Source organism: Petaurus breviceps, unplaced genomic scaffold (assembly GCF_028583685.1).
Source record: "Petaurus breviceps papuanus isolate PSGF00001 unplaced genomic scaffold, PetGlider_PUasm1.0 90779, whole genome shotgun sequence".
NCBI lineage: Eukaryota > Metazoa > Chordata > Mammalia > Diprotodontia > Petauridae > Petaurus > Petaurus breviceps.
This window is the reverse complement of record NW_027187344.1, coordinates 416,042-428,354: the sequence shown is the minus strand read 5'-3', so window position 1 is coordinate 428,354 and position 12,313 is coordinate 416,042. Positions and strand designations below refer to the sequence as shown.

The 12,313-nt window shown below is 36.9% G+C and overlaps 1 protein-coding gene across 2 annotated transcripts; it reads left to right on the top strand.

Moving 5' to 3' along the window:
* The first annotated feature begins 56 nt into the window (after positions 1 to 56).
* On the top strand, positions 57 to 10,566 carry ENTR1 (endosome associated trafficking regulator 1). 2 transcript variants are annotated; one of them, XM_069069197.1, is made up of 8 exons: positions 57 to 280; positions 2,515 to 2,630; positions 3,403 to 3,810; positions 4,242 to 4,315; positions 5,507 to 5,618; positions 7,696 to 7,758; positions 8,827 to 8,966; positions 9,477 to 10,566. In XM_069069197.1, exons 1-8 carry the CDS (start codon positions 211 to 213, stop codon positions 9,568 to 9,570), a joined length of 1,077 nt encoding a protein of 358 aa, XP_068925298.1. In that variant the 5' UTR covers positions 57 to 210; the 3' UTR covers positions 9,571 to 10,566. The 2 variants fall into 2 exon arrangements, with proteins under 2 accessions (XP_068925298.1, XP_068925299.1); XM_069069198.1 differs by lacking the exon at positions 7,696 to 7,758.
* Positions 10,567 to 12,313: the final 1,747 nt, after the last annotated feature.

Sequence of the window (12,313 nt, the reverse complement as noted above, 5' to 3'; positions counted from 1 at the left end):
CGCCGCCTGCACTCGGGGCAAGAGATCGCGCTTCCGGCGCCCGGTGGGCGAAGCGGAAGTAGGCGGGAGGGGACCGGAAGACCCGAGACAAGCTGAACCGGGCGGAGCTAGGTCGAGCTGAGCTGAACCTAGACGAGCTGACCTGTGGCTATGGAGACCAGGTAGTGGAGGTCTGGCCCCGTCCACGGGCAGAGTCAAGGCCGTGCGGGGATGTCTGGCTACACCCGCCGCACGGGGCTCACCCCGCTGTCTCGAGCCCGGAGCCTCATCATTCAGGACGGTGAGACCTAGCGACCGAGACTGGCAGAGCCTCCCTCCGGTCCTCCGCTCCGCTCTGGCGTAGTTGCTCTGCCTTAGGTGTGTGAGCTGGAAGGGAGCGTACCTAGAGATCTAGGCAATCCGCTCAGGGTACAGAAGTGGAAATTGAGGTCCAAGATTGGCCCAGGTGGGGGATGTTCCTCCTCTAAGGAGGCTTGCTTAGACTTCCACAGTCTCCAGGGAGCTTTCCAGGCTCTTAACAGCTCAAGGCCTGACCTAACTCTTTAGTCTGTCATCTATATTAAGAAGTTCACCCCGGAGTAGGGAAAGGCGGGGAGAGTCATTTAGATTGCAAATTATTTTAGAAACCCAATGTTTGCTACTGCCGGTTTTATAGAGGAGAAAGTGGTGAGAACAACAGGCTTTCCGGATTGAGGACCATTCTGAAAGACATTACTCTGAACTCCTATCTATGATTGCCCTATGTCCCTTAATTTTGCATCTGAGTCTTGAATCACAGAATCATCCAGCCTGGAAGGGACTTTTGGTACAGATGGGGAAATGAGGCCCAGAAGAGGTAGATGTCTTGTTCAGATTGCTATGAGTTGGAGGCACCACCTTCTACAGAGAGCCATTTCTCTGAAGCCGTAATATAGCCTTCCACCATTCTAGCTCCAGTAGCATTGCAATTCACTGTACTCAGCCCAGTACCCTCTAATTGTCCATGCTGGGCCATAGAATTACCCATTAAGGAAAGGAATGTAGAAAAATCTAAATTCTAGCCCCAATCCCTCTCACTGATAGGATGGGAAAAGACAAGAGCACATAAGTAGTTGGTGACAGAGCTATGATTTAAACTCATAGTTTCCAATCCATCTTTTTATCCCCTTACACTTGTGCATTGGGGTCTTTCAGATGGGAGTATTCAAATGTTCAAACTGAATTGTGTATATTGTAGTTATTTGAGTTCATTTTGTGTGCTCTATGCTACATGGAGCTTAAGAATGGATGGAGCACTTACACTGCCCGTTTGGCTTATCAGGTATTGCTTTATGTCCTCTTTTGTAATTATCTAATCTTTTATGTATACCATGTGATTGTAGAGATTTTAAGTATTCCAGGACTGCAGCTCTAACTTGTCACTCAAATATTTACCTTAGGAGAATCTACTCTGGGAAAGATGCTATCTCTGTTGTCAAGGAACTTAACATCTAAAATCTTTTATTGCCTATATTATTTACATAGCACTAATCCTAAAGCACTTGGTGACATGTTACATTCTTTGCCTTTTTACTTGGACATGTCCTATTCTCCCAACTTAACCCCTGGAACTGTGTCTTTTCCTTTTTTATCGTCTTCTGCACCTAGTACTGCACTATGTATGTAGTAGATACTCAGTAAAAAGCTAAGGAGAAAAATTAATGAGATTCAGAACACTGCTGAAACTCAGATAAAAATATATGTGAATGGGATTCATGTCAAGCAGAGATTGCTATGAGGTGGTGATGTCTGGAAAGAGTAAAGTGAGATTAGAGTTGGGCCTTGAAATATGGGTAGGATTTGGATTGGCTCAGATAAGGAGGAAGAGAAAGGCATGGGCAAAAGTATGGAGGTGGGAAAACACAAAGCAGGTGAGGATGGTGAATAAATGAGTCTTCAACAGAGTTTGGAGGGGAAAGAGGGAGGTTTCCTAGTTTGGGAGTGGGAAGGAGCTGGACTCCTAACAGTAAAAGAGTTGTTAGATCTTGGATCGGGGTAGGAGGGAGCTGAGGGATGAGGAAAGCAAGAAGATTGGAGACCTGATAAAAATGCATAAAAGGGCTAGAAGGAAGGTCTGAAAAGGCAACATGGCTTAGGAGGTTCTGAAAATCAGGATAGTGCAGTTAACTATATGGGAGACTGAAAGAAGTAGGGAAGTAGAAAAGTAAAGCAAGTCACAGAGTAGATATGGAAACTTGAGATAGTTGCCAGGTAAAGTCCTCTGAGGTAAAGGAAAAAGAATAAAAGAATTTAGAATGGAGTTACTTGTAGAGGTGTCTCGTTGCTAGTAAGTGTTAAGTTTCTTAATTGTACCTCAGTTCACTTTAGTTTAGCACTAACCTTGTTAAAATCAATTATCCTGAGTCGGTATGGGGGTTGGTGTTTCTAGGTCTGGATTAGATGATATTGCTTATAAGAAAAACTAAAAGGAAGGTTCCTTTCTAGTAAATCTGAATCACTTTTAAGCATTCATGAAATATGCTTTTCTTATTTTAGATGATAATCTTGAAGATCTGGATGAAGCAAATCCATTTTCCTTTAAAGAATTTCTGAAAACCAAGAACCTTGGCCTGTCCAAAGAGGAAACAACAAATGCTAGAATTTACACTAAGGTAACTTAAAGGGATTTGCATTTTTTTTTAATGGAACTGATTTTTTTTTTATTAATTTGTTTGTTTCCTTTTAGTTTACAGGATTCAATTCCACAATTCCTTGAGTTTCACATTTTGTCCCCCTCCCTCTCCTTCCCCCCATGGCGGCTTATAGTCAAGTATAGGATCTGTAAATACTTTCACATTATACATTAGTCAGGTTATAAGGACGGATTGTACCAGCTGGAATGAAAAATGGTAAAGAGGACATAAAACCAAATAAGAGAAGGAAAAAGATCAGGTATTTTGCTTCCACCTGGATATAAACTTAGTTCTTTCTCTGGATGCATATATTTCTCTCCATCATGAGTCTTTTGGGTTTGACTTATATCACTGCATTGCTGAGAAGAGTCCAGTCTATCAAAGTTGGTCATCACACATACATTGTGAAGGGATTTGCATTTAAGTTCAGTAAGGGGAGAAAAAAAATCTCAATGAATTTTCACTATTGGTTTACATTTTCCCATAGGATATTGTTAATCACGGAAGAGTTTGGTATCAGTGTAGTAATATAATCAAATCATAATGTCACACGCAGATGATTTATTCCCCCCCCCGTGTTCCATCTATCTTCTCAACTTACCTCTTTTAAATGAAGTGAGGTATTTTTTTATAATTCTGAAATAAAAATACATTGAACCTAAGACTGTAAAAAATTACTAATTACCAGTATTATTATTCTAGACTAATAAAGAAACTGTTCAGTGTAACTTTTGACTTTCTTCTTTGTTAGGAATCTACAAGACATGCATTAGGACTTGAAAATAATTCCCCAACTTCTAAAACTGTAGGATATGGTTTAGACTATGAGGAACCTTTTTTCCAAGATCCAACTGGTGCTGGAGATTTGTTGGATGAAGATGAAGATGATGATTGGAGTGGGACTTACCGACCATCTGCCATGGAAGAAACTCATGCTTCCAGAGTTGCTACTGGCACATCACCACGTAGTACATATATTTCTTTTTTTACCAACACACCTGAACTGTCAGGCATCGAGTCTCTTGCTCCATGGACCTTAAATGATAGTGACTCAAGTGTTTCTCCTACATCTCAAGTGAATAATACACAAGAATTTGCTGCTCATGGAGAATACTTGGGAGATAGGCATTTTCGGTCGCTGCAGATAAGCTATGAAGCAGTAAGTGTGGATGGAATGCTCTTCCTCTACCTGATAAACCTCAAATATCTTGGAAAGTTTCTCATGGAGAAAAACTAGTGATCTTGCTTTCCTAATGGCCTCTATGCCTTTGGAGCAAAGGACACAATCAGCCCTAATGTGCTGCTACAGCTTGTTGGCTGTTTACTATGGTTAGTTATTTTGGCATTGCTCACAGATATGAATGCAGCTGCTTTAAACAGTATTGTGTAATGAATGCAAGTACGGGAGATGTGAGTACAATAGAATACTTGTGTCATAGCTGGATAAAACATCTTAGAAACCCAAACATCTTTATTCATTGTCTTAGATTTCTTTACCTTTACAAATAAGAAATTTCACAACTAATTGTATGCAGGCTGTTGACCAGTTTAGAATCTTAAATTCTCATTTTAATTTTCTTTTTTCTGCAGCTTAAAGAAGAAAACTGTAAGCTAAGAAGAAAAGTTAGTGAGATTCAGAACTTCTCTGAATCTCAGACAGAAATGTATGTACACTTACATCCAGAAATATGAATTTCATTTATCTTCCCATAGGATTGGTTTATGTAAATGGAGGGCAATGGCTTTGCTGTTATAGTCCATGATCTAAGAGATGATATTTGATAAATCTCCTTTCTGTTTAAAGATTTCCTGTGAACTTCTTCATCAAATTTTTTTAGTTATATAATAGACCTGCTCTGTGAGAAGCAGCATGACAGAGAGGATAAAGTGCTAACATTGGAGTTAAGAACACAAGAGTTCTAACCCCTCCTCTGCTACTACCTGGATGAGTATGCAGAGCCTCAGTTTCCTCTTCTGTAAAAGGGAATGCCCAAATGAGAACGTATATGAAGTGTATTACAAATTTTAAAAGCTGTACATACATGTCAGCTGTTATTTGAAATGAACATTTCACTCCTTAAATAATAAAATTGGCGAGATAAACTGACCAAAACAAGAGGCTTTATACAGAGTGGAGAGATAATGGATTTGAACTTGAGTGATCCCAGGGTCATTAAGTTAGAGCTAGAAGGTACTTTAGAAGGCATCTAGTCTTTTTGAAAAATATACATATTTTTTTATTTTTAGTTTTCAACATTCATTTCTATAAGGTTTTGAGTTCCAAATTTTCTTCCCCTCCCCAAGATGGCATGCAATCTAATATAGGCTATACATGTACAATCACATTTAACATATTTCCACATTAGTCAGAAGGCATCTAGTCTTAAGGCTTTCTTTTACAGATGAGGAAACTTAAGCTCCAAGACATTATATGACTTACTAAAGGTTATATAGGAAGTAAGTGGCAGAGCCAGGATTTGAACTCAAGTCCTTTGACTAGATATAATTTATCTTTTTCCAAATCCTGTCTTGGGTGCAGTGACATGCTGAGCAAGTCACTTAAGCTCTCTGAGCCTCAGTTTTCTCATCTGTAAAATGGGGATCACAAAGTTGGTATGAGAAACTATAAGAAAATGTATCTAAAGAGACTTCAACTCTTAAAACAGTAATCAGCTACTTTTTAAAAAAAAGTTAACTGAAAGATGCTAATAAGTTATTTGTGAACCAAGCAATAGTTATGCTACAGCTGTTCCCTATTATATTAAATCCTCTTTGAAAAACAGATTTATTGAGCAGCCTTCTTTGAAAGAACCATGGTCATTAAAATAACCCATCTTTTTCCTTGTCCCAATAAGGGTAAGAACACTTCAGCAGAAATTGGAAGCAAAAATTATAAAAGAGGAAAGCGACTATCATGATCTTGAATCGGTGGTACATCAAGTGGAACAAAATCTTGAACTGATGACTGTAAAAAATTTTTAATTTTCTTTGAATTTGTTTTCTGGGAGACTATAAGGTGTATGTGTGTGTCAAGAAAATTCTGTTGAAGGAATGAATTATTATCTGTCAGCTACAAGATGGATATAACATCATTTTAGTATTTTGTGCATTTAGTTGAGCAGTAATATAGCTAGTGTTACAAGTATCCCTAGGCAAATCACTTTGCATCTTAATGCTCCAGTTTTTTATGGTGGTTAAGTTGCTGAGTGAGTGTTTATCTGGCCTGGTTATGGATGTTTCCTTACTGGAAGTTCCCTGTGCTCATGAAATTATAGGGTTAGTCACAGCAAAAAGTGCCAGGTAGACCTGGATTTTTGTGTTCATTTGACTTAAAATATCCTTCTGTAAAATAGAGTTAAAAATAGGATATTGTAAAGCCAACTTTTGGGAATAGAGATAGATGCTTTTGACCTTTCAAGATGGCTATGGAATACAAAAGAGTTGGCTTATTCTATGTAAGCTTAGCAGAGCAGGAGTAGGATCAGTTGGTAAAAGTTTAAAAATTTCAGCTTGATAGAAGTTAGAATTTTCTAATAAGCCAAGCTATTCCAGAATGGAATGGTAAGGAAATGAATGTCCTATCATTGGGAAGTTTTCAGACAGTGATAAATGCCTATGTGGAATGTTGTAAAAATTACTCCTTCTGTGGGCTGTCAGATTAGAAAGGAGTTCTAAGTTAATGATTAGAAAATTGTATGGTCTAACCAGATTTTAAATGTGTAAACCTCTTTTGGTGGGTTTCTTAGATAAAATATCAATTTCACTTAACTTTTACTGTTTTAGTTTGAAAATTAGTAAACTTGCTGTTGTTATTTACCTGCAACATACATTATTTTAATGCTTACATACTTCTGTTGTGGTAGATGCTAATGACAATTAAATGTGATTAATTTCAACTAAGTATTTTTTAAGCATCAAGGTTCTTGATAACATAAAAGACAAGTTATTTGCTTTCAAAGACCTATAATACCTTTCTTTGAGAATTGAGATTATCTCTCAAGCAACTTATTTCTAAGATAAAAACTTGCAAATTTAGCTTTTTCCAAAATTTGGTTAAGAATGTTAATTCAGGTGATCTGGTAGCTAGTAATAAAAATAGCAGGTAGCAGGTCTCCATTTCCTTAAAAATATAACTAACTGTGTGGATATTATCAAGAAATTTTAACAGCCAAGTACTAGCATCATCAAATCTTTTTCATATTAACATCTACTCTTCTCACTTATTCTTCGAATCCAATCATTGGTAGAGTCTTGTTGATTCTATCTCCATGGTGTATTTTCCATCTACCCCTTCTCTCCAGTCATACAGCCACCATTCTAGTTTAGGCCCTAACCACTTCTTGTTTGAACTATTACAATAGTCTCCTAATTGGTCTTCCTGCCTCCATCCTCTCTGTCTTCCAGTCTGTCCTTTAGACAGGTGCCAAAGTGGTATTTCTAAAGTATATATCTGACCATAACACTTTTCCTGCTCAAGAAGGTTCAGGGTCCTCTTGCTTCTATGCTAAATACAGATTTGTCCATTTGACTTTTAAAGCCCTTCGTAATCTGGCTCCAGCCTGTATATTTCCAGACATTGCATATTCCAATCCTTGATGCTCTCAGCATTGTAGCCAAATTAGCCTGCTTGTTAATCCTCATACATGATATCCTGTCTCCCCTCTCTGTGCTTTTACACAGGCTCTGCCCTCTATACCTGGACTTCCCTCTTCCATCTCTGCCTCTAGAAAGCCCTGACTTCATTCAAAACTTAGCATAAATGCCACCCCTAGAAGCTTAACCTCCCCCTCCCTAGTTGCTAATGACACCTCCTAGAAATTGCTTTGTATATATTTTATATTGAATTTTTTAATTTAAATCTTATTTCCCTCAATAGAAAGTAAGTTGATTGTGGAGAACACATTGTTTTGAAATTTTTATCCCTAGCATTTAGCAATATAGTAGACATTTAGTAAATGCTTGTTGAATGAATGAATTAATAACCATATGTTTTAAGTGGCTTTCAGAATTTACTGTTATAATGTCAGTGGTTTTCTTATAACAGAAGCGGGCTGTGAAGGCAGAAAATCAAGTTACAAAACTAAAGCAGGAAATAAATATGCTTCAGGTAAAATACATTTTTAGTTCCTCCATGGAGGCATATCATGTATCACTACCTTGTGCTGCAAATCAGTGCAAGAAAGGAAACATGGAAGTGAACCTTTAATAATACTTCCTCCTTTTTTTCCTCCTCAATTGGACTAAATTCAAAGGAATTGGGGATAAGTCCTGGAATTTATGATTCCATAACTGTGAATGATTCATTTTTACTTCAGCAAATGCATCTACCAACACTTACCAAGTATCTAATATGTATAAGACATTGTGCTAGGTAGGAAAGAGGATATAGATAATAACACTAATACTGTCACATTTGTACAGCAGTTTACAATTTACAAATCACTTTGGCGTATATCCTCATTTGGTTCTTTTATCAGCCTTATGAGGCTGATAGAGCTGGTATAATCATTCCCATTTTGCAGAAGAGGAAACATCTGGAGAGGTTCAAATCAATGTTTATAAAATCCCTACTCTGCACAAATAACTTGCTGACAGTCACACAGACAGTAAGTGGCAAGAATGAGATTGACTTATGTCTTCCAAACCTAAGTTTGGTGCTCTTGTCATTATACTGTACTGCTTTAAAGATGATGAAGGCAGTCCCTGCCCTCAAAAAACTTAAAAAATTAGTAGAGATAATAAGATGTGTACACAAGTAGAATATGGATGAGCTTAACAGTTCAAATGGCAAAGTGATCACTCAAAGGGAGAATGCAAGAATTGGGGAGGTGATTTTAGCTTATGATATTAGCTACATATACATGTGAAAGATATTTTTAATGTACAGATTTGACTGCATAAGTGGCAGATATTGAGCCTAATGACTCTTTAGCCAAGAAAAAAAAAACATAAGCTGATCCCATGTATCTCACAGGAGCAAAGCTAGTTATGACAATGGAACAATGATGTAACAAGTTTATAGGCTATCAGCTAGCAAAACTTCCTAACTACTCTGAATGACAAAGTCTCTACTGCTCTTTTGAGGTTTCTAATGAGAAAGTTAGCATAGGCATGCTGTTTTGCCCAGTATGTTATTTTGTATCATATATCTTAATATATCATCTTTCTTCTAAAGGCTCAGCTTACTAACTATAAGAGAGACAATGAAGCCCTTCGATCTGGTCAGTCTGCCAATTTGACAGTAGTTAAACAAAACACAGATGTTGCCTTGCAGAATCTCCGAGTTGTCATGAACAATGCACATAGTTCAATAAAGTAAGTTCTCTGTATGATATATGGAATATTGTTGCAGTGGTGGGGACAACCAGCTGGCACAATGAGAAGCTTAATGGGAATAAGAAGGATACTGCTCTTCTTTTGTCACCTCCGATGTACTTAAGAGACAGATGGCATGGAATTGGTGATTTTTTTTTTAATCACAGGAAAATAGGAATAGCATAATTGTCATCTTTTCAGTGAGCTCATTAATCCATCTTGTTAGTTTCTTTTAAAAATATGAGCTAATTTAATTTTTTTTTCTATTTTACTTGATCTTTTTCTTGGATTCTAGAATTCTCTGCCTTGCTTTTAATATCTTATTACAATTGGGCACTGTAAATAACATACATGGATTAATTTTGCAAATATTTATTGCATGCCTACCACGTACAGGGCTCTGCCAGAATGGAAGAAGTAAAGGTGAATGAGATTTGCCCCCAAGGAACTTACATTCAAACAAGGAGAGAAAATTATATATTTTATATCTCTTTTATGTTTTCATTCTAGGCAGTTGCTTTCTGGAGCTGAAACACTGAATCTTGTTGCTGAAATCCTTAAGTCCGTAGACAGAATTTCTGAAATTAAGGAAGAAGAGCCTTGACAAATCGCTGAAATGTCTTCTAGCTTAAAGCTCCTCTTAAATGCTGAAATCACTTCTTGCTTTACTTGGGGAATACAATTGTGTCTTTAAATATACAGTCATCTTCCTCAGTACTCATCATGAAATATAAATTTCATGACCTATACACAGGGTTATTAGCCTTAAAACTCATTTGGGTGGCAACTGTTGGATTTGAGGTGGGTCTGCAGTTTATATTAACTCTTTTAGGTGAACTGTCATATTTCACAAATTCTAATAAACAAAGACTCTCTTACCAACATTTGAAAAGGGGGGAAATTAATGTTTTTAGGGAATTTTCTAACATGAAAATGAGTTCTGAAATAAGTATTGCTTTCTATTGTCTGTTATAGTATTTTCTGGATATTAATCACAAGATGAACCTAACTTGAGTGTCTTTTGTTAACACTCCTTTAAAGGAAAAGAAAAAGAATAAAAATTGCAACACAAAACATACATAATAAACTATTGACTTTTGCCTAGGGTATCTGTGCCTCTTAAATCTCCCAATGTTCCTAAAAACTTGAAGATTCACACTTGTGCCTTCAAGAAATATAGTTTAAAAACAAATATATACATATATATGCAGGCTATAAGTACCAATTACCAATTAAAGTGCTAGAAGTTGTAACAGGCTTCTCAGTACCAATGTGTTGCTCTTCTAAGTTTGCTGCAGGAATTTATTCTATAGTGTTAAACTCAATAAGTATACCTTTTTACCAGGTTTCTTAATATTTAAATACCAAGTCTTATGCTATGGTATATCACTAAGCTTTTCTAATGACATTTTATACAGCTAAATTTAGGATGCAACAGTTTTAAGACATTTCCAGGTTGGCATGGGAACTTTCTATCCTGTGCCTTTCCAGAACTTTTCTATGATGTGAATGAGGGCACTGAAATTCTATAGGTTTTTTTGCTGTTTGATGTAAATGGATTTTTTTTAAAATAAATTATAGTTTTTTTCCATCTGTATAATGTGACAACTTTGATATTTACTAAATTAGGATGTGTTTTACCACTTCATTTCTTACAAAACCATCTGCCCTTCATGTTCAAACATTATGTTACTACATCACAAGCAGGGCATTCACTTTTCAGTTGATTCACAAATTTATTGATCAGTTTTTATTGTGAGTTTGCCCGATGCTTAGGACCAGCAAGGTGAATCTGCAAGATAGCTGGTTGGGATTAGAAGTACAGTCTGGTTATCAAATAGTGAAGCTAGCTGGCCCACATGGGGATGTCTAACCCATGCTGGTGGCCTTATTAGTACCATATTGTATCCACTTTTTGCACTTTGATCCTTGCAGATCAGATTGGTCTTATTAAAGTAAAAAAATTGGGTTTCAAAAAAAAATGTATAAAACACATGACACATATAAACACTACTGGTAGACATTAAAATTTTGACTTAAGGAAATGCTAATCAAAGTACACTGACTTCTGAATATAGAGTATAGACTACCAAACATGATGGATCCAAGTGTTAAAATACAAACTACTGCTTTCATTTTTTCCCTGACAGTGTGTCCTAGTGGGAAAAGCACTGAACCAAAGAGTCTAGGAGACTTGAGTTCTAAGCAGTTCAATCTTAGATGATTTAGATGCTTTAACTTCTTGGACTCTTTCCCCATTTATAAAATAAATAGCATACCTATGCTATTTACACTGTCTTACTAATAGAATAAGACAGTATGAAAGGGCTACAATGGAAGCATTTATTATGTTTGCCACATACTGCTTCTAATCAGATGTTTTAATTTGATGGTGTTTTTTTTCTAAGAATGTCCTGCATTATATTGGTAATGAAATGTCTCTTCAGTTATCTTACTTCAGAGACATACCTTCAGGCTCACAGGCTCTCACATAGCAGTAGGCAGGAATTACAGGAGTACACTTAACAAGAGATGTATAGTTATGTTAAATATAAAATTGTTTTTCTAACTGGACCCCATCAACAAGTACTAATTTCCCCTTTCCTCTCTGCACTCCCTCTCCCCCCACCCCTAAGCAGTCAGCCCAAGTTTGCCAGCTCACCTTATCTGAGACCAAGTACCACTACTGTTAGTCAATCAACAAGTATTTATTAAGTACCACTTGAAAACTATTGAGATAGCTTCTGGCCCCATCCCTTAGGAAGAACCCAAAAAAAAAAAAACCTGTAGGAAAACTCCTAGGAAGCTCAACCAAGGAAACTATCAAGAAAGGAAATACTTGATTTGGAGTTAAGAGAACCTGGTACCTCTGCTACTTACTAGTTAAGTAAAATTCTGTTATATCAGAGTTGGGATCTGAAACCAGATCTTTCTGGCTCCCAAGTATATCCATAATGTATATGGATACTATAAATACTATGCCAGGCAGCCTCCTTAGGGTCCCATTTAGCTTTGATGTTCTGTGTTTTTGGCAGATTTCCTTCCTCTCCCAGGATCATCATCATTCCAGTCCCAATAGAATTTGGTCCCTGTAGAAGCATATTTAAAACCTTGTTTATAGTAAAAGTGAAAATGTCAGAAAGTACTATTTCCTCCAGAAAAAAAAAGCCCCTTGGAAAGGTGAGTGATGGATGAACTACCTTTTCCTAGGGAAACAGATTAAAGGTGGTACCAAATCTTTTAAACAAAGAATAAACTCTAGTCTTTACAATCATTGCCTTCCCTGCCCCTGAAGTATTTTGGTCACTGACTCATCTATGGGCAGTCTCCCCTTTACCTGTGTGTTA

Excerpts from the sequence above, each read along its gene's own strand:
- ENTR1 (XM_069069197.1), top strand. The coding sequence starts at position 211 with ATGTCTGGCTACACCCGCCGCACGGGGCTCACCCCGCTGTCTCGAGCC. Across the intron at positions 2,631-3,402 it reads ATGCTAGAATTTACACTAAG|GAATCTACAAGACATGCATT; the intron begins GTAACTTAAAGG and ends CTTCTTTGTTAG. Across the intron at positions 7,759-8,826 it reads AGGAAATAAATATGCTTCAG|GCTCAGCTTACTAACTATAA; the intron begins GTAAAATACATT and ends TTTCTTCTAAAG.